This window comes from Dipodomys spectabilis, unplaced genomic scaffold, assembly GCF_019054845.1.
Source record: "Dipodomys spectabilis isolate Male_0828 unplaced genomic scaffold, ASM1905484v1 ptg000360l, whole genome shotgun sequence".
Classification (NCBI taxonomy): domain Eukaryota; kingdom Metazoa; phylum Chordata; class Mammalia; order Rodentia; family Heteromyidae; genus Dipodomys; species Dipodomys spectabilis.
In genome coordinates this window covers 1,580,089-1,599,425 of record NW_024871037.1, presented here as the reverse complement: position 1 = coordinate 1,599,425, position 19,337 = coordinate 1,580,089, and the positions used below count along the sequence as shown (strand labels likewise).

Genomic DNA, 19,337 nt, shown 5'->3' with positions numbered 1-19,337 from the left:
CCCCCCCGCCCCAGCCTGTTTCTACATCCCATCTAAAATGACCCCATTTCACAGGCAGTGGTTGGACTTCCTGGAGCAAAAGGAGAGAAGGTGAGTAAATGCAGAGGCCTGGGAGGAGAGGCCAAGAATTGGTGGGGGAGCGGGGGACCAAGGAATCCCATTGCGCCCTCTTCCTTCTCAGGGAGCCCCGGGAGACCTTGCTGGAGACCTACTGGGGGAGCCGGTGAGTGTGACCCCCTGCGTCACCCACACTTATGACCCTCCATTTACCTCCTTGGACCCCAGCCTCCCGCCTCTCCCTCCTTGAGTCTCTGTCTGTCTGTGATGGATGCCTCTGTCGCCTCCCTCCCGTGCATCTATAGGGGGCCAAAGGAGACCGGGGACTGCCAGGGCCAAGGGGCGAGAAGGTGAGTGTGCCAGCCACACTGAGGCGTGAGCACTGAGCAGAGAGGAGGAGGCTTGAGAAGCCAGATGCCCTCATTGATGCCTTCTCTACAGGGTGAAGCTGGCCGGGCAGGAGAGCCGGGAGACCCCGGGGAAGACGTGAGTCTGAGGTCCGGGCAGGTCCAAGCTTGGCTTGACAACTTCGATTGTTTGCCAGGCCGCTGGTGGTTCACACCTGTCATCCCAGCCACTCAGGAGGCTGAGATCTAAGGATCATAGTTCAAAGCCAGCCCGGGCAGGAAAGTCCAGGAAACCTATCTCCGATAAAAACTGGAAGTGGCCCTGTAGTTCAAAGCAGTAAATCGCTAGCCTTGAGCAAAAAAGCTCAGGGACAGAGTCCTGGCCCTGAGTTCAAGCCCCATAACAGACAAAAAAAAAAGAAGAAAAGAAAAGAAAAGGCTGGAAAGGTGGCTCCATGATAGAGTGCTTACCTCCCATGCATGAGGCCCTGGGTTCGATTCCGCAGCACCACATAAGCAGAAAAAGCTGGAAGTGGCACTGTGGCTCAAGTGGTAGAGCGCTAGCCTTGAGCTGAAGAGCTGAGGGACAGCGCCCAGAGTTAAGGCCCTACAACCAACCAAAAAACAAACAAACAAAAAACAGAAAAGAAAAGAAATGTGATTGTGGGCAAAATAAACCCATTCACATCTGAACCCCTGCCTTTGGCTACCTGTTCCCACATATCCGGATCCCTATACCTGTGTTCACCCCTAAACTACCATGAATCTCTGGTCACATGGAAACTTTCCCTCAGTCTATGCCCTCAAAACCCAGGAGTCATGTCTTTCTGAGTCCTTGTTTATTATCCTACCCTCTTAAATGCTATTTATTTATTTATTTTAGGGTCAAAAAGGGGCTCCCGGACTTAAAGGTCACAAGGTACATTGAGCTGGAAGGTTCCTTACTGAGGTTCTGGGTCTGAGACTCTGTGACCCTGATAAGACCCCCCTTTTTGCCTTTAAAGGGTGACCCAGGAGTTGGGATCCAAGGTCCCCCTGGATTATCTGGTCCTCCAGGTATGAAGGTGAGTCTGAGTCCTATTACCAGTGGGGAGAACTATGGGGAGGGCAGCCCCTGGTGATGGGAAGAAGAGGGAATTCTGGGACAAGTCTTGGGAAGGACTTCTAATAGTGGCTGCTCCTTGCATTTTTTTATTTCAGGGAGACCCAGGCCCTCCCGGCCCTCCGGGAGCTCCTGGTATTGTCGGCTTCCCTGGTCAGACAGGTCCTCGAGGAGAAACGGGCCAGCCGGGCCCCGTTGGCGAGCGGGTAAGGGGCTGAAAATGGCATATGGGAACTTGGTGGGATAGCGCCCAGGCCCAGAGTTCAAGCCTAATGACTAAGAACTGAATCTGAGCTGGGCTGGTGGTGGCTCACGCCTATCAGCCTAACTTCCTCAGAAAGCTGAGTTCTAAGGATTGTGGTTCAAAATCAGGCTGGGCAGGAAAGTCCGTGAGACTTTTATCTCCAATAAACCACCAGAAAACTGGAAGTGGCGCTGTGGCTCAAGTGGTAAAGTGCTCACCTTGAGCTGAAGAGCTCAGGGCCAGTGCCCAGGCCGTGAGTTCAAGCCCTAAAACCAACAACAATAACAACAAAAAAAACCAGACCTGAATGTGGTCGTAGGGGAGGAGGAAGGGACTCAGGCCTTGCCTCAGTCTTGAGGAAGATAGAGGCTCCCCAAGGAACTCTCTGCCTCCTTCATCCTGTTTTTCCCATAGGGCCTGGCAGGCCCTCCGGGGAGAGAAGGCCCCCCAGGTTCTTTGGGGCCATCTGGACCACCAGGATCAGTGGTGAGTAGAGGCACGCAATGTCTGTGAGTCTGTCCACATGAGGAATGATGGTGGGAACTAGGGTCAGGCTGTGGGGCTGCTTGTATGGGGTTCAAGGGTCCTCAGTTTGTTCTGACCCACAGGGAGCCCCTGGGGTCTCTGGACTCAAAGGAGACAAGGTAAGATGGACCGTGCTTGGCCACCTTCTCCTGTGCCCCTGTCATCCCCTCCCATGACCCTCTGTCCCCAACCCAGTCCCCTTACTGATCCCCGATGTGCTGTTGATCTTCAGGGAGACCCCGGAGTGGGGCCGCCTGGGCCCCGAGGGGAGCGTGGAGAGCCAGGCATCCGGGTACGTACACCCAAGCCACCTCTGGGGAGCCTTACAACAGCTCTCGCCTTGGATCGCCAGGCTGAGTCGGGGAACCTAATCTCACTCTCTAGGGTGAAGATGGCCACCCAGGACAAGAAGGACCCCGCGGACTCACGGTGGGTCACACCGTGTGGTGTGAAGTCAATCCCCTTCTTGTCCCCTTTGGGCCCTTGGGATTCTCTATAGTGTGCCCCAGAACTTGTGTTCTTGTCTGCTCTGGCCTCCCCCACACACACCCCGTTCTCCCCTCTCTCTTTCTTCCCCGGCCCGCTTTGCTGCCTTCTCACGAGGCTCCCCCAAGCTCCCATAGCTCACAGTCATCTTCTTTCACACAGGGACCACCCGGCAGCCGGGGTGATCGAGGGGAGAAGGTAAGAAGGTGGGAGAATGGGCTTTGAGATGAACAGCAGTGGGGATGGATCTTATAACTCCAAAGTGGGTGTTACCGGGTGCAGTGGCTCACATCTGTCATCCTAGCTACTCAGGAGACTGAGATCTGAGGATTGTGGTTTGAAGCCAGCCCGGGCAGAAAAGTCTTATCTCCAGTAAACCACCTGAAAATTGGAAGTGATGCTGTGGCAAAAGTGGTAGAGCGCTAGCCTTGAGCACAAAGAGGCTCAGGGACAGCACCCAGGCTCTGAGTTCAAGCCCCAAAATGGTTTAAAAAGAAAAAAAGAAGTGAGGTGTCTCCAGCTTGGATGAGACTCATACTCTTCCTCCCACCAGGGTGATGCTGGCGTGGCAGGGCTGAAGGGTGACAAGGTGAGTATGGCTGTCGGGTAGAAGGAGACTGGGGCGTTCCCGACTCCTTTGACGCTCCCTGCTCCTCAGGGTGACTCGGCTGTGATCGTGGGGCCTCCGGGAATTCCGGGTGCCAAAGGGGACACGGTGAGTGAGTCAAATTCCTATGCGAACTGCGTTTCCCTCCAGTGGCAGGCAGGTCTTCTGTGGACCCTGGCCAGCCCCCTCTCCCCCCAACCCCAGAAGTTAGGGGCCTCCGGCCTCTGACTTCAGCTTCCAACCCCCGACTCAGGGTGAACGAGGACCTCGGGGCATAGATGGTGACAAAGGATCTCGGGGTGATGTCGGGGACCCTGGTGACAAGGTACGAGGTGACAAGGGAAGAGGGTGGGGTGCTACATACCCCGACTCGCCTGGGATCAGAGGGAAGGCTGGAGAAATGGGGGCTTTCGTGAGGACTCTCCGGCCTTGAGATGAGGACAGGAGGGGAATCTCTGTGAGGATCTGTGGGGTTTTAGGGGTGGTCCACATGAAGTTAGGGGCCCAACATAAGAAAAGGGAAGAGTCTGGCGATCCCCCAGTGAGCTATGAGCTGTTTTTCCATGCATCATGACCCCAGTTCAACTCCACTGTTCCATATCCCCTGGGGACAGGAAGTGGAGGTGACATACAAGCTCCGCCTCCACCTGGCTGGTTCCCGCCCTACTAGCCTGGTCAGGGTCCTGACTGTCCCTCTGCCATCATTCCCACAGGGCACCAAAGGAGAACCTGGCAACAAGGGCTCGGCTGGACCAGTGGGAGCTCGTGGATTCATGGGACCCAAGGCAAGCCCTGCCCCAGACAGACACTCACGTCTGTCTGTTCCTGGGTGTGTGTTGGTTAGACCCTGGAGAGTTCAAGGTCCCTCAGTGTTGGCCACAGAGATCCCGTGTGCAACCTGTCCCTGATCACGGGGTCACCTAGGGGGTGCTCATGCAGGAAGGCCAGCATGGAGCAGTCACATTGAAGGATTTCCCCACTAACTTGTGTTTCCCACAGGGGGAGCCTGGTGCTACAGGAATCCCTGGTGACCCGGTAAGATGCCTCCATCCCCACGATGGTCCTGCCCATGTAACCTTTGACCTTATGGCCCCCCAAAGGCTCATGGTATTTTCCTATGGCCTGGGAACTTCCATCTCCATAGGAATGCCCCTAATGATGTCCACCACCTATAGTGGGCTCAACCCCATGGCCAACCCTGCCCTTCTTGGGCCTCTTCCATGATGATTGTCCGCCATTGACCTCTTTCCTCCCAGGGAGCCCCAGGAAAGGACGGAGCCCCCGGTTTCCGAGGAGACAAAGGAGACCCTGGCTTCATGGGTCCCCGGGGCTTCAAGGTGGGGAAGGGACCGGGTTTGTTCATTTGTTGTTGTTTGTCTGCTCAGGAAGACCTGGTTTGGGAAGGGAAGGGATCTGGGGCTAGGTGTGAGGTATCTGGGGGTGAAGGTGGAATGCTAGGTAAGATCAGAGGGTTGGTTTTAGGCACAAGGGCTCGTGAAAGTAAGGTGTTTGGAAGTTAATTTCTCCCCATTTTTTTTCTCCCTCAGGGTGAGCGGGGAGTAAAGGGAGCCTGCGGCCTTGATGGAGAAAAGGGAGACAAGGTACAGATGGAGAAAAAGGAGACAAGGAGCTGTGGGGACTATGAGGCCCGAAACCTATGGCTAACTTTCGACTTGATATTCACAGGGAGAAGCTGGTCTCCCGGGCCGGCCTGGGCTGGCAGGACGGAAAGGAGAGTTGGTGAGTGAGGGGCACACATAGGATAAAAGGGTAGCTGTCTGCTGGTGGTGCACACCTGTAATCCCAGCGACTCCAGAGGCTGAGATTTGAGGATGGCAGTTCAAAGCCAGCCTGGGCAGGAAAGTCTGTGAGACTCTCATCTCCAGTGAACCACCAGAAAACCAGAAGTGGAACTGTGGCTCAAAGTGGTAGTGTGCTAGCCTTGAACAGAAGAGTTCAGGGACAGTGCCCAGGCTCTGAGTTCAAGCCTCAAGACTGACAAAAAAGAGCCAGGTGCTGGTGGCTCATGCCTATAATCCTAGCTACACAGGAGGCTGAGATCTGAGGATCACGGTTCCAAGCGAGCCCTGGCAGGAAAAGTCCATGAGACTCCTATCTCCCAACAAGCCACCAGAAAACTGGAAGTGGTACTGTGGCTTAAGTGGTAGAGCTCTTGCTTTGAGCTGAAGAGCTGAGGGACAGTGCCCAGGCCCAGAGTTCAAGCCCCAGGATCAACAACAAAAAATCAAAACAAAAAGACTGACCAAAAAAAAAATAAAAAAGAATACGAAAAGAAAGAAAGAAGGGGGTATGGGCTGGGAGTGTGGCTTAGTGGCAGAGTGCTTGCCTAGTATGCATGAAGCCCTGGGTTGGATTCCTCAGTACCACACCAACAGAAAAAGCCAGAAGTGGCGCTGTGGCTCATGTGGTAGAGTGCTAGCCTTCAGCAAAAAAAAGCTCAGGGACAGTGCTTAGGCTCTGAGTTCAAGCCCCCGGACCGGCCAAAAAAAAAAAGGGGGAGGAGGGCAGGTGAGTCAGGCTTAAGTTCATGTTCTCTTTTTCTCCAGGGGGAGCCTGGTGTGCCAGGCCAATCCGGGGCTCCTGGCAAGGAAGGCTTGATGGGTCCCAAGGTAGGGTCTCTTAAGAGAGGACATGGTGGGAGCTTGGGAGAGGGCAGGGAAGACACAATGGGGTGGTGAAGGTTTAGGGTCAAGGGAGGCGGGGTTGGGACTGGTATGGTATGTGGCTGGTCTGGAGGTTCCAGGCAAGGGTGAATCACAGTGGAGAATGGGGGTGGCAAGGTGGAAGGAGGGGAAGAGGCATCAGAGCAGGAGGTTGCCGGGCACTGGCAGCTCCCGCCTGTAATCCTAGCTACTCAGGGATCTGAGATCTAAAGACTGCAGTTCTAAGTCAGCCTGGGCAGAAAAGTCCCCATGAGACTCTTATCTCCAATGAACCACTCAAAAACTGGAAGTGGCGCTGTGGTTCAAAGTGGTAGAGTGCTAGCCTTGAGCAAAAGAGCTCAGGGACAGCGCCCAGGCCATGAGTTCAAGCCCCACAACTGACCAAAAAAAAAAAAAAAAAGGGAAGGAGAAGGGGGGCATGTAGACACCAGAGCAGAGGGGTTATAGCGGGGTGTGGTATCACTGGATCATAATCTGTGGGGGTCTCTTGGATGTCCAAAGAGGTATAGGAGCTGTAGGAAGTCAGGGTGTCTCTCGGGCTTCTTCGTTCCCAGGGTGACCGAGGCTTTGATGGGCTACTGGGCCCCAAAGGTGACCAGGGCGAAAAAGGGGAGCGGGTAAGTTAAGGTCAAGGTTTGATGAGTCGAGGAGAACATGCTCTTCGGGAGTGGGTTCGTCTTTGTGGAAGACTCTGCTCACTGCCTCTGTCCTGTCTCTTCCCAGGGGCCCCCAGGAATTGGGGGTTTTCCAGGACCCAAAGGCAGTGATGGTTCTAGTGGTCCCCCAGGGCCCCCTGGGAGTATTGGTCCCAAAGGGCCCGAAGGACTTCAGGGCCAGAAGGTAAGAGTTCCCAACTCTGAGTCCTGACCCCTAAACCACCCTGCTGTCTTCCTTCATTCCTTCTTCCCTTCCCTTCCTTCCCTTCCTCCCTCCCTCCTACCCTCCTTCCCTCCTTCCCTCCCTCCCTCCTACCCTCCCTCCTTCCCTCCCACCCTTCCTCCTTCCCTCCTTCCCTCCCACCCTTCCTTCCTTCCGTCCTTCCTGAGCTGAGAATTAAATGCAGTGTCTCATCTCACATATGCCATGCTCACATACCCCCTACTGAGCTATACCCAAGCCTTCCTCCCACCCCGTATACCCATCTAACTCCTGGACTTATCCCCCCAGCCCCCCCACAACTCCTTAAGCTGTGACCCCCCCCAACTTTTCTGACCTCTGATCTTCACCGTCCCTCCCCCTATTCACTTGATCCCTTTTGTGACTGACAGGGTGAGCGAGGGCCCCCTGGGGAGAGTGTGATGGGGTCCCCTGGAGCTCCTGGGACCCCCGGTGAGAGAGGGGAGCAGGTGAGTGGGAATTCCCGCGCTTGCAGTTAAAAATGCAGCTGACCTCCGGTGTCGGCGAGACCTGAAGTCCTATCTTTTGCCCATAGGGACGGCCAGGGCCCACTGGGCCCCGTGGCGAGAAGGGAGAGGCCGCACTGACGGTGAGTTTGGGTCTGGGTGGGTTGAAGCCCTGAGCCCACACCCCTTGCCTTGACCCCCCAGGGTCCTGGCTTGATGTGGTGGGGTCTGTCCTGGATCCGCGTTTGTATGTGTCCTGTGTCACTTCCATGACTCATGGATTCTCAGTGATCCTCGTGGTCTTGTGTTCCCAGGAGGATGACATCCGGGGCTTTGTGCGTCAGGAGATGAGTCAGCATTGTGGTGAGTGGGTTGGGGGGAGGGGGGGAGGGGGAAGGGGGGTGCCTCTTGGGTTTTATCCCCTTCTTCATCCCAGCACACCTAGCTATAGACCTACAGAACTTACGGAGAATCAGAGTTGAGGAGACAAGTGCAGATGCTTTACAAGACATCCAAGTTGTAGAACAGACGAGCGGACGGAAAGTTCCTCAGGGAAGGAGACACATAGGCAGATGTTGGGGGCTGTGGATGGATCCAGATGTTCAGGATGACTCTGCGTGTGTGTGTGTGTGTGTGTGTGTGTGTGTGTGTGTGTGTGCATGAAGCTGCACCCCCAACTTTTTTTTTAAATCAGTCATGGAGCTTGAACTCAGGGCTTGGGTGCTGTCCCTGAGCTTTTGTTCTCAAGGCTAATGCTCTACCACCTTGAGCCACAGCTCCTCATCTGGTTTTCTGGTGGTTCATTGGAGATAAGAGTCTCACGGACTTTCCTGCCAGCCCAGGCTTTGAACTGTGATCCTTACATCACAGCCTCCTGAGTAGCTAGGATGAGAGGCATGAGCCATCGGCGCCTGGCTCCCAACTTCTTATTTCCATTGCTTCTCTGATTTTCTTCCTCTCTTCCTTCCCTCCCTCTCTCCCTGTTCTGGTCTTATTTTTTTTTTTTCTATTACTTTCTCTCCTGTTGTCTCTGTATATTTTTTTCTTCTTCCTCTCTCTCTCTCTCTTTTCCCTCTCTTTTTCTTTTTGCCAGTCCTGGGGCTTGAACTCAGGGTCCAGGCACTGTCCCTGAGCTTCTTTTGTCAAGGCTAGCACTCCACTACTTGAGAGCCATGGCGCCACTTCCAGCTTTTTCTGCTTATGTGATACTAAGGAGTGGAACCCAAGGCTTCTTGCATGCTAGGCAAGCACTCTACCATGAAGCCACATTCCCAGCCCTGTCTCTTTATATTCCACCTGCACCCATCAGTCTCTGTCTCTGTGCATCTCTGTCTCTGTCTTTCTCTGCGCCAGTATTGGGCACTATCCCTGAGCTTTTTCACTCAAGGCTGGTACTCTACCACTCGAGCCACATCTCCACTTCTAGCTTTTTTGGTGGTTCCTTGGAGATAAGAGTCTCGTAGACTTTCCCTAGGCCCCAGGCTGCCTTCAGACCACGATCCTCAGATCTCAGCCTCCTGAGTAGCCAAAATGACAGGCGTGAGCCACTGGCACCTAGCTCCTCATTCCTCTTGGTCTCTCCCTCATTGTTGCTCTCTCTTTCCTCCTCTTCCCCTCCAGCCTGCCAGGGCCAGTTTATTGCATCTGGATCACGTGAGTAGTTTTCTGGGCCCAGAACTTTCTTCACCCTAGGCTCAGCCCTATCCATCACCTGGGTTGGGGGGGGGGGGTGGTGCCTGGGTTGGAGTGAGTAGCCATCCATGGTGACCCATCTCTTACTCTGCGCTACAGGACCCCTGTCTGGTTATGCCGCAGACATGGCTGGTCCCCAACTCCACCGGGTACCTGTGCTCCGGGTCTCTCACGTAGAGGACGAAGGTGAGGATGAGCAGGCCTGAGTGCAGAGCGCACGCCTTGTACTTAGGGCTCACACGTGTGGAGTGGTCAGAGCCGTCCATCCTGCCCTGGGTGGGGTGGGGGTGAGGATGACAGCACGATGCACCCCACTTACAGGCCAGGTGCCCCCCGAAGACGACGAACTCTCTGACTACTCTGAATATTCTGTAGAAGACTACCAGGATCCTGAAGTCCCTTGGGATGACGATGGTGAGGACAAGGGCTGGGCAGAGAGGGTCATGGGGTGCAGGTCAGCCCTGACCTCTTACGGACCCCCAGGTCTCTGCGAGTCCCATGGTTCCTGCCCATCTGATCTCCATTATTCCCAGACCCCTGCTCCCTGCCCCTGGACGAGGGCTCGTGCACCGCCTATACCCTCCGCTGGTACCATCGAGCTGTGCCAGGTGGCACAGCTTGTCACCCCTTTGTCTACGGCGGTTGCGAAGGGAATGCCAACCGTTTTGGGACCCGTGAGGCCTGTGAGCGCCGTTGCCCACCACGGGGGATCCAGGGCCAGAGAACAGGTAGGAACCTGGCTCTACTTCATCAGGGGACTTGCTCTCAGATAGGAGAACTCCAGATCACACAGAATCAAAGAACTGGATACAAGCCAGGCACCAGTGACTCACACCTGTGATCCTAGCTACTCCAGAGGATGAGATCTAAGGATCTTAACTGGGCAGGAAGATCCGTGAGACTCTTAGCTCCAAATAACAACCAAAAAGCCAGAGGTGGAGCTGTGGCTCAAATAGAGTGCTGGTCTTTTTAAAATTTTATTTATTTATTTGCTTTTGCCAGTCCTGGGGCTTGAACACAGGGCCTGGGCACTGTCCCTGAGCTTCTTTTGCTCAAGGCTAGTACTCAACCATTTGAACCACAGTGCCATTTCCAGCTTTTTATACTTATGTGGTACTAAGGAATCGAACCCAGGGCTTCATGCGTGTTAGGCAAGCACTCTACCACTAAGCTACTTCCCAACCCTAGAGTACCAGTCTTGAGTGCAAAAGCTAAGGGACAGCTCCCAGGGTTGAAACCCAACTGACCAGATAAAATGCCTCAGCTATAGTGTTTCCGGTATGGTCTCTTTCCATATTCCTTTTTATTTATTTATTTATTTTGTTTTGTTTGGGGTATTTGGCAGTATTAGAACTTGGACTTAGGACCTCATGCTTGATAAGCAACTGCCATGTTCCCTTTGTATGAGACTTCTTTTCTTTCCTTCCTTCCTTCCTTCCTTCCTTTCTCTCTCTCTCTTTCTTTCTTTCTTTCTTTCTTTCTTTCTTTCTTTCTTTCTTTCTTTCTCTGTCGGTTGTGGGGCCTGAACTCTGGACCTGGCTGCTGTCCCTCAGTTCTTCAGCTCAGGGCTAGCACTCTACCACTAGAGTCACAACACCACTTCTGGATTTTTCTGCTTATGTGGTGCTAAGGAATCAAACCCAGGGCCTCATGCATGCAAGACAAGCACTCTACCACTGAGCCACCTTCCCAGCCCTTGTATGAGACTTCTGTCAGAATTTCTCTCCCTTTTGGCTGGCTTTTTATTTTTGAAGTGTGTGTGTGTGTGTGTGTGTGTGTGTGTGTGCACATGCATGCGCACACACACATGCATGCATGCACTTTATTACTGTCTTTTTTTTGTTTTTTGTTTGGTCTGTAGTAGGGCTTGAACTCAGGGCCTGGGCACTGTCTCTGAGCTCTTTTTGCTCAGTGCTAGCTCTTTACCACTTAGAGCCACTTCTGGTGTTCTGGTGGTCAGTAGCTAGGATCACGGGTATGTGAGCCACTGACACCTGATGGTCCTGGGTTTTAAACTCAGGCCCTGGGTTCTGTCCTTTTTCTCCTCCAAGTTGATGTTCTACCCCTTGAGCCATAGTTCTGCTTCAGGATTTTTGCCGGTTGATTGGAGCGAAGGTTCATGGATTTGTCTGCTGTGGCTGGCTTCAAACTACAATCCGCCCATCCCAGCCTCCTATGTAGGGAGGATTGGAAGGCATGAGCCACTGGCGCCCAGCTTTGCTTACACATTGAGTTGGAGGGTTGAAAACCATTTTCCCCATCTTCCCCCACTCAGGTGCTGCCTAAAGCTGAGGCCCAGATGATAATGATGATGGTGATGATGGTGATGATGGTGACGGTCAGCGTCCCCTGGAGACATCAGGGCTCAACAGGGCTCTCCTGTCTTCCACTTGGTGCTAGAGACCCACATGCCCATGAGCGAGTGTGTGTGTGTGTGTGTCCTGCGGGTCTAGCCTTCCCCCCAGAATGGACAAACCCCTATTGTGGCTCTTGCCTCCATGACAGATGACTCCTTGTGGGGGGCTGGAGGGAGGGGCTGTGGGCAGTGAACAGATGTGACTCTGCCTGACCCAAGCCTGTGATATTATGGTGCTGATTTGGGGGGGCGGGTATTAAAGCTGCTGTATTAAAAGGCCCTGGTTGTGACTTATTGGGGGGAGATCGGGGCCTGGGGGAGGGCAGGTTATTCCCTGGGGAGGGGTGGGTACGATCTCACATGAGTACAGAGGGCTGCTGCCTAGTCCCGATCCTGTCTGATGCCCTCAGTCCCTGGTCCCCTGAGAGTCGTTATGGTGGTAGCTGTGACGCCATACCCCCTGGGAGAGGATGAGTCACAGGTGAAAAGGGGGTGCTGCCTCATGCCAGGAAACAGGCCCAGCTCCCCCTCTAGGGGGCATTAGGGGAGATAAATAGCCGGGTAGAGGGTCAGAGAACATTGCCCGGCCCTGGCCCCAAGCGGCCCTAAATTATCTCCAGAGGACTCCAGCAGCGGTAGGATTGGGGTGGGGTGGGGATGGAGTCTTGGGTTGGATTGGCCAGGGGTCTGGGTGCGTGGAGATCTCTGGGCTCAGCAGGTTCTGGAGTGCTTCAAAGGCCCCTGATCCTGCCCTTCTTGCTGGAGAAGTTGCAAGATCTCTTGCTAAGAGTAGTGTCTGTTTTGTCCCTCTGGGTTTTTCCTCTTTCTCAGTCTCCAAATCTGTTTTTCTTTTTTGTTACATATTTGTTTCTTTGCTTTTAGATTAAGGTCTTGTGAGTTTCGGAGGCCAGCCCCTAGAACTCGCTCTATAGTGTAGGCTGGCCTCTAACTTCAAATCTTCCTACCTCAGCCTTACAAGGTGTACGCCACCATGCTTGACTTGTCTCTGAATGTTTATTTCCATCATTCCATCTGTCTTTAGGGGTAGTTTTTTGTTTTGTTTTGTTTTGCCAGTCCGAACTCAGGACCTGGGCACTGTCCCTGAGCTTCTTTGCCTCAAGGCTAGTGCTCTACCACTTGAGCCACAGCGCTACTTCTGGCTTTTTTTCTGTTGATGTGGTGCTGAGGAATCGGAACCGGGGCTTCATGCATGCTAGGTAAGCACTGTACCACTACGCCATACCCTCAGTCCTGGGAGTAGTTTCTATCTCCTCTTACCTTTTCCTTTGCTTCTGCCTCCATCTCATGGATCTCTCTCTTCTCTTCTTTATCCCTGACCTCTTTCTCAGTGTCTCTTTCTCTCTCCCTTTCTCTTTTCATTATTTCTGTCTTCCTGACCCTTTTTCTATCCAGCTATGTTGCAATTTTTTTCTGGCTTGCTTTATTTATTTTAATTATTTATTTACTGTACTGGGGTTTCAAGTCAGGGCTTCATACTTAACAGGCAGGCTCTCTACCACTTGAGCCATGCTTCCAGCCTCCCCTTTTTTTGCTTTAGTTATGTTTTGGATAGGATCTCATTTTTTCCACCAGGGCTACCTCTGACTGTGATTCCTTCTCCTTTTTTTTTTTTTTTTTTTGTCAGTCATGGGGCTTGAACTCTGGGCCTGGGTGCTGTCCTTTAGCTCTTCAGCTCAAGGCTAGTGCTCTACCACTTGAGCCACAGTGCCACTTTCCGGTTTTCTGGTGGTTTATTGGAGATAAGAGTCTCACAGACTTTTGTGCCCAGGCTGGCTTTGAACCGCGATCCTCAGATCTCAGCCTCCTGAGTAGCTAGGATTATAGGCGTGAGCCACCGGCACCCAGCTTTGATTCCTCCTTCTTATGCCTCCTGCACAGCTGGAATTAAAGGTATTTGCATCCGAGACTACTCCATAGAAGGCCTACAGGTCTGGGTTCCCTCATCTTAGGCTAGCACAAAAGCATGTGCCACCATACCCAACTCATATGCTAAGATGAGGTCTGGCTCACTTTTTTATTTTGCCAATTGTGGGGCCTGAATTCTGGGCCTGGGCACTGTCCCTCAGCTCTTCAGCTCAAGGCTAGCACTCTACCACTTGAGCCACAGCGCCACTTGTGGCTTTTTCTGCTTATATGGTGCTGAGGAATTGAACCCAGGGCCTCATGCATGCAAGGCAAGCACTCTACCACTGAACCACCTTCCCAACCCACCTCTTGCCCTCTGTATTCTCAGTGGACCAAGGTGGACCCCGCACCCCTTCCCTCACGCCTGTCTTCTCCTTACAGCCTGACTGCAGGATGACCAGATGCGTTTCCCTGGTGCTGATGGTGGTGTTGCTAGACAGGGTCCCGGCAGCCCTGGCAAGCCCTGTCCCAGCCTTCCAACCTTCCTCTGAGGACCATCCCCAGACTACGCCTTGTCCCATCACCTCGAAGAGCCCGTCGGTGGTCACCCGGAGCTCTTCAGTTTCCTGGAGTCACCCCGGCCCCCGCATGGTCTTCTCACTGGACGTCCCCCTTGGCCTCCTGCGGATTGTACTGGAACAAGCCCGGAGCAGGGCAGCCAGGGAGCGAGCCGCCGCCAACTCCCATGTTCTGGCCAGCGTGGGCCGTCGCTGAGCTTGAGCAGGTAGCTCAGAGTAAGGGGGGCAACCGGGGATGGGGAGAGCCTGGAACACAGCCCTAGAACAGGATGCCTGGGTAGAGAATATGTAGGTACCACCATAGTTTGGGGATACTGCCACATCACCTCTGGAGCAAAGGAGTGGCCTCATCAAGGTCACTGCTACCCAGAGCCTGGCCACACACCTATGTGTATCTCTGTACTGTGTTGTCGGAACTGCTTGGACCCTACCACACAAAGGCTGAGGCCATGTGGCAGGAGCCACGTCTGGATGCTTCTCCATGGTCTCAGGACAAAATGTCTCAAAACAAAATCGACAGAGAAAGTGAGGGGACATGAGATAAAATTAAGTGATCAAGTCTAGTACGTAAAACAGGGACCGTACAAATGAGTTTGCAGGAAGTGGCAGAGGTGGGTTTTTTTCGAAGAAATACTGGTGGGCTGGGAAGGTGGCTCAGTGGTACAGTGCTCACCTAGCCTACATGAAGCCCTGGGTTCGATTCTTCAGTACCATATCAACAGAGAAAGCCAGAAGTGGCGTTGTGGCTCAAGGGATAGAGTGCTAGCCTTGAGCCGAAGAAACTTCGGGACAATGATCAGGCCCTGAGTTCAAGCCCCAGGACGGGCAAAAAATTAAATTAAAAAACTAAAAAATAAAACTTGATGTATAGCTTCCTATTTTGGCTGGCCCATTCCTGCTAGAAGAGAGAAGATGGCAGCTAGAGCCAAAAGACTTCACAAGGGCTGGAGAAATAGGAAGAAACCCCACCACTTTTATAAGTTCCCTCCCCTTCTCAGGCCCCAGTTTCTTCTTGGTGTCCAGGAATGGTCAGAAAGTGAGCACAGATTCTAGACAAGTAGCCTGTGCCATCCGGTGGGGAGGAGAAAGTAGCTGTGGCCACATTCTTCCTATGGGGACACATATCTGATGTTCGAAACCAGCACTGTGACACATTCCTCCACTAGTTAGAAGTAAGGAGAATTTGGTTGCATTTAAGAGTGTGCTTGTAAGCCAGGGGCTGGTGGCTCACACCTGTAATCCTAGCTACTCAAGAAGCTGAGATCTAAGGATCTAAGTTGAAAGCCAGCCCAGGTAGAAAAATCCTTCTGAGACTCTTTTTTTTTTTTTTTTTTGGGTCCAGTCGTGGGGCCTGAACTCTGGGCCTGGGCGCTGGCCCTCAGCTCTTCAGCTCATGCCTAGCGCTCTACCACTTGGGCCACAGCACCACTTCCGGCTTTTTTCTTTTTGCTTATGTGGTGCTGAGGAATCGAACCCAGGGCCTCAGGCATGCAAGGCAAGCGCTCTACCATTGAGCCACCTTCCCAGCCCTCCCTGTGAGACTCTTATCTCCAATTAACCACTCAAAAACTGGAAGTGACCCTGTGGCTCATGTGGTAGAGTATTAGCCTTGAGTACAAAGAGGCTCATGGACTGTTCAAGTCCTGAGTTTAGGGCTGGGAAGGTGGCTCAGTGGTAGAGCGCTTGCCTTGAATGCCTGAGGCCCTGTGTTCAATTCCTCAGCACCACATAAGCAAAAAGAAAAAAGCCGGAAGTGGTGCTGTGGCTCAAGTGGTAGAGCGCTAGCCTTGAGCTGAAGAGCTGAGGGACAGCGTCCAGGCCCAGAGTATAGGCCCCACTACTGGACCCCTCAAAAAAAAAAAAACAAGTCCTGAGTTTAAGCCCCACAACTGACCAAAAAAAAAAATGTCCAGGAGATGCTTCTCTCCAATTAGCCACCAAAAAGCCAGAAGTGGAGCTGTGGCTCCAGTGGAAGAGCATCACTTGCCTTGAGCATAAAAATTCAGGGACTGGGGGCTGGGAATGTGGCTCGTGGTAGAGCGCTTGCCTTGCATGCCTGAGGCCCTGGGTTCGATTCCTCAGCACCACATAAGCAAAAAGAAAAAAAGCCAGAAGTGGCGCTGTGGCTCAAGTGGTAGAGCGCTAGCCTTGAGCTGAAGAGCTGAGGGACAGCGCCCAGGCCCAGAGTTCAGGCCCCACAACCGGACCAAAAAAAAAAAAAAAAAAATTCAGGGACTGTACCTAGGCCCTTAGTTCTAGCCCCAGAACTGGCACAAAACAACTCCCTCCTTCCCTGCAAAAAAGTGCTCTGGTCTAACCCCAGTCCTGACTTAGGGACTTGGCATTCCCATAGGGTATTAACAGGCCTGCAGGATACCTTTGACAATCTAGTTGTGCTTCTGCTCATTGCCTGGCACAAGCAACTTTAGAGGCTGTGTCTGGGAAGTGTTCCAGGCCCCATCAACCTAGGCCCTCCCTATCAATATTGTGAATTTGAGGGGTTATGCTAGATAGATTAAATTCTCATTGCTCCCCTCCATGTATAAATATTGGCACAAGAAGGTCCCTTGTCCAATGATTAAACCTGGTCTTGAGAAAAAGTAACTCAAGTCTCGCCCCTTCAAAAGACGAAAACAGCACATCTGCCAGGTATAAGTGACTCACAGCTGTAACCCTAGCTACTCAGAAGGATGAGATCTGAGAAGCCAGCTGAGCAGGAAAGTACATGAGACTTATCTCCAATGAATCACTAAAAAGGCAAAAATAGAGCTGTGGCTCAAGTGATAAAGGACCAGCCTTCAGGGAAAAATCTAAGGGACAGCATCCAAGTCCAGCCTGAGTTCAAGCCCCAGTAGCAGCCCCTTCCCGCCAAAGAACAAAAAACAAGTCCTACATCCTTAAAAACAACAAAAATAAATGAATTTCTCTTTTGTTGAGCTTTTTTTTTTTTGTTCTTTTTTGCTAGTCCTGGGGCTTGAATTCAGGTCACTGTCCCTGAGCTTCTTTTGTTCAAGGCTAGTGCTCTACCAGTTGAGCCACAGCACTATTTCTAGCTTTTTCTGTTGATGTGGTACTGAGGAATCAAACAGAGGGCTTGATGCATGCTAGGCAAGCACTCTACCACTAAGCCAGCCCTTAGAGACTTTTTATTTTCAATTATCCAGGAAAAAGCTAGAGGTGGAGGTGTGGCTCAAGTGGTAGAGCACCAGCCTTGAGTGTAAAAGCCAAGTGAAAGTGCCCTGGCCCTGAGTTCAAGCTCTAGTACCCCTTCATGCACAAACGTTTCTGACAACTCCCCTTTTTTTTCTGGTCAGTGGTGGGGCCTGAACTTGGCCTGGGTGCTGTCCCTCAGCTCTTCAAGGCTAGCACTCTACCACTTGAGCCACAGCACCACTTCTGGCTTTTTCTCCTTATGTGGTGCTAAGGAATCGAACCCAGGGCCTCATGCATGCAAGTCAAGCACTCTACCACTGAGCCACCTTCCCAACCCCCTGACTACCCTTTTTGCAAAGGATGCTGTGCTTGAGCCTTTCTGAGAGAGAAAGTATTTAACACCCTGAAGTTCCTAGAGGGTCCAAGACCCTTTGGAGACAAGAGGGAGGGTACTGCATGGTTAAGCAGCTTGTTCTGATGGAATAGGTGGCATCCAAGCTCTAAGAATCTGGATGACGGTTGGGCAGAAACTATGAGGAAATTTTTCTTTCTGCCAGATCTGAGACAGAAAGGCTCCAACACACACAACATCCTTTACAAAAAGGATGGTCAGATGTGTGTGTGTGTGTGTGTGTGTGTGTGTGCGTGTGCAGATCTTGGGCCTCATACTCTCATTTAGCTTTTTTTTTTTTACTCAAGGCTAGTGTTCTACCACTAAGCTTTTTCTGCTTATGTGGTACTAAGGAATTGAACCCAGGGCTTCATGCATGCAAGGAAAGCACTCTACCACTGAGCCACCTTCCCAGCCCCTCAGTAACTTTAAAAAACAAAATTCAGTTTTGTTTTCTGACTGTTCTTCAATCCACGATCCCTTCAGTAGTTCAGATGTCCTTAGGTGCACACATGGCTGGTTATACATGTGCTCACCCCAGCGATCACACAACTGTGGGCCTTTTTTGCTTGTCCCACCATCAGGAGTGAACATTCTTTGCATTCTTTACTCTTTGGCAATGCCAGGCCTTCCAAGAGGATATCTATCTATCTATCTATCTATCTATCTATTCATCCATCCATCCATCCATCCATCCTCTTCTGCTATGCTTGGAATGAACCTTTGCTCTACAAGCGCCTAAGTTAATTCTCTCTCTTTCCCTCCTCTTTCGTGCCAGTTCTGAGGCTTGAACTCAGGGCCTGAGCACTGTCCGTGAGCTTTTGTGCTCCAGGCAAGGTTAGTGCTCTACCACGACCCACAGCTCCACTTCTGGCTTGTTTAGTAGTTCATTGGAGATACTCTCATAGGACAGTTCCTGCCTGGGCTGGCTTTGAACCGCGATCCTCACATCCCAGCCTCCTGAGCAGGCGCGAGCCACGGGGGGGCCCGACTCTCTTACTTTCTCTGTTTGTTGGTGATATTGAGAATTGAACTTAGGGTATCCCATCTGTTAGGGCATGGCGTTGTACCTACCGAGCCACGCCCCCTAGCCCAACACAGGTGTGTTTTCTAATGCCCCGCCCCACTGGCTGGTAGACTATATGCTGGTCATGAGCCTGCTTTGCCTCATAGTTCCGGGGCGGAAGACTACGACTCCCAGAATCCCATTCGCTTTCCCCCGCCCCCGTGGAGATGCTTTTCCTCTCCCCCGGCACGTGGAAGACTGAGCATGCGCCCTCCCATAACTCGCTCGCAGTAGGGAAGACTGAGCATGCGTAACGGTCCACGCAGCCCGCAGACTGCATCTCCCGGCAGGCAGCGGTGCAGTCATGTGGGGGGGGGGGAGGAGGCGGAGGCGGCGCGGCCCTCGTGACGAGCGACTTCCGGCGTGGAGGGGCGGGGTCGTGCGCGCGGCTGAGGCAGCACCCAGACCGCGGCGAGGGGAGCGGCCCAGCCGGGCCTGCCGGGCGCTGAGGGCCGCCATGGAGGCCGTTCCCCGGATGCCCATGATCTGGTTAGACCTCAAGGAAGCCGGTGACTTCCACTTCCAGCCGGCCGTGAAGAAGGTGAGCGCGCCTTCCCGCCGCGTCTCCCCGCCGCCGCCGCCGCCCGGCGCGTGACGCCCCTCGGGCTCCGGTCTCCGCCCCCCCCCCCCCCCCCCCCCCCCCCCCCCCCGCTTCCAGGCCCGGCCACCGGGTCGGGTGAGGCCGCGTTTCCCTCTCCGTCCGTCGGGGCCCTGCGTGCTCGCCTCCTCCCCCCACCCCCACCGCTTCCCAACCTCTGCCTCCAGGATCTGTCCGTCGGGCCCGTCCGTCCGTCTGTCTGTCTGCTTGCCAGTTCCCACCGAGGCCCTTCCCCGGGGTGA

At 53.1% G+C, this 19,337-nt stretch overlaps 3 protein-coding genes across 3 annotated transcripts in view; all 3 read left to right on the top strand.

The window, feature by feature from the left end:
- The window catches only part of Col7a1 (collagen type VII alpha 1 chain), a 46,279-nt gene extending 34,601 nt beyond the window's left edge, over nt 1–11,678 (top strand). The window contains exons 88-118 of the mRNA XM_042665922.1: nt 55–90; nt 182–223; nt 363–407; nt 499–543; nt 1,288–1,323; nt 1,409–1,468; nt 1,605–1,712; nt 2,165–2,236; nt 2,359–2,394; nt 2,508–2,567; nt 2,660–2,704; nt 2,924–2,959; nt 3,315–3,350; nt 3,420–3,476; nt 3,622–3,693; nt 4,082–4,153; nt 4,368–4,403; nt 4,625–4,705; nt 4,916–4,969; nt 5,055–5,108; nt 5,936–5,998; nt 6,607–6,669; nt 6,776–6,892; nt 7,321–7,398; nt 7,485–7,538; nt 7,710–7,758; nt 9,016–9,048; nt 9,187–9,273; nt 9,409–9,501; nt 9,621–9,815; nt 11,363–11,678. Of these exons, the coding sequence (XP_042521856.1) occupies nt 55–90; nt 182–223; nt 363–407; nt 499–543; nt 1,288–1,323; nt 1,409–1,468; nt 1,605–1,712; nt 2,165–2,236; nt 2,359–2,394; nt 2,508–2,567; nt 2,660–2,704; nt 2,924–2,959; nt 3,315–3,350; nt 3,420–3,476; nt 3,622–3,693; nt 4,082–4,153; nt 4,368–4,403; nt 4,625–4,705; nt 4,916–4,969; nt 5,055–5,108; nt 5,936–5,998; nt 6,607–6,669; nt 6,776–6,892; nt 7,321–7,398; nt 7,485–7,538; nt 7,710–7,758; nt 9,016–9,048; nt 9,187–9,273; nt 9,409–9,501; nt 9,621–9,815; nt 11,363–11,373 (1,926 nt within the window). The 3' untranslated portion in view covers nt 11,374–11,678. The remainder of the gene's footprint in view (nt 1–54; nt 91–181; nt 224–362; nt 408–498; nt 544–1,287; nt 1,324–1,408; nt 1,469–1,604; nt 1,713–2,164; nt 2,237–2,358; nt 2,395–2,507; nt 2,568–2,659; nt 2,705–2,923; nt 2,960–3,314; nt 3,351–3,419; nt 3,477–3,621; nt 3,694–4,081; nt 4,154–4,367; nt 4,404–4,624; nt 4,706–4,915; nt 4,970–5,054; nt 5,109–5,935; nt 5,999–6,606; nt 6,670–6,775; nt 6,893–7,320; nt 7,399–7,484; nt 7,539–7,709; nt 7,759–9,015; nt 9,049–9,186; nt 9,274–9,408; nt 9,502–9,620; nt 9,816–11,362) is intronic.
- Nucleotides 11,679–13,762: 2,084 nt separating this feature from the next.
- Ucn2 (urocortin 2) lies at nt 13,763–14,083 on the top strand. Its single transcript, XM_042665876.1, has one exon. The coding sequence runs from the start codon at nt 13,763–13,765 to the stop codon at nt 14,081–14,083; it is 321 nt and encodes a 106-aa protein (XP_042521810.1).
- Nucleotides 14,084–18,879: 4,796 nt separating this feature from the next.
- The window catches only part of Ptpn23 (protein tyrosine phosphatase non-receptor type 23), a 30,836-nt gene continuing 30,378 nt past the window's right edge, over nt 18,880–19,337 (top strand). The window contains 1 exon segment of the mRNA XM_042665865.1: nt 18,880–19,038. Within this exon segment, the coding sequence (XP_042521799.1) occupies nt 18,955–19,038 (84 nt within the window). The 5' untranslated portion in view covers nt 18,880–18,954.

What these genes read in the sequence shown, in the direction of transcription:
- Ucn2 (XM_042665876.1), top strand. Translation starts at nt 13,763, where the DNA reads ATGACCAGATGCGTTTCCCTGGTGCTGATGGTGGTGTTGCTAGACAGG.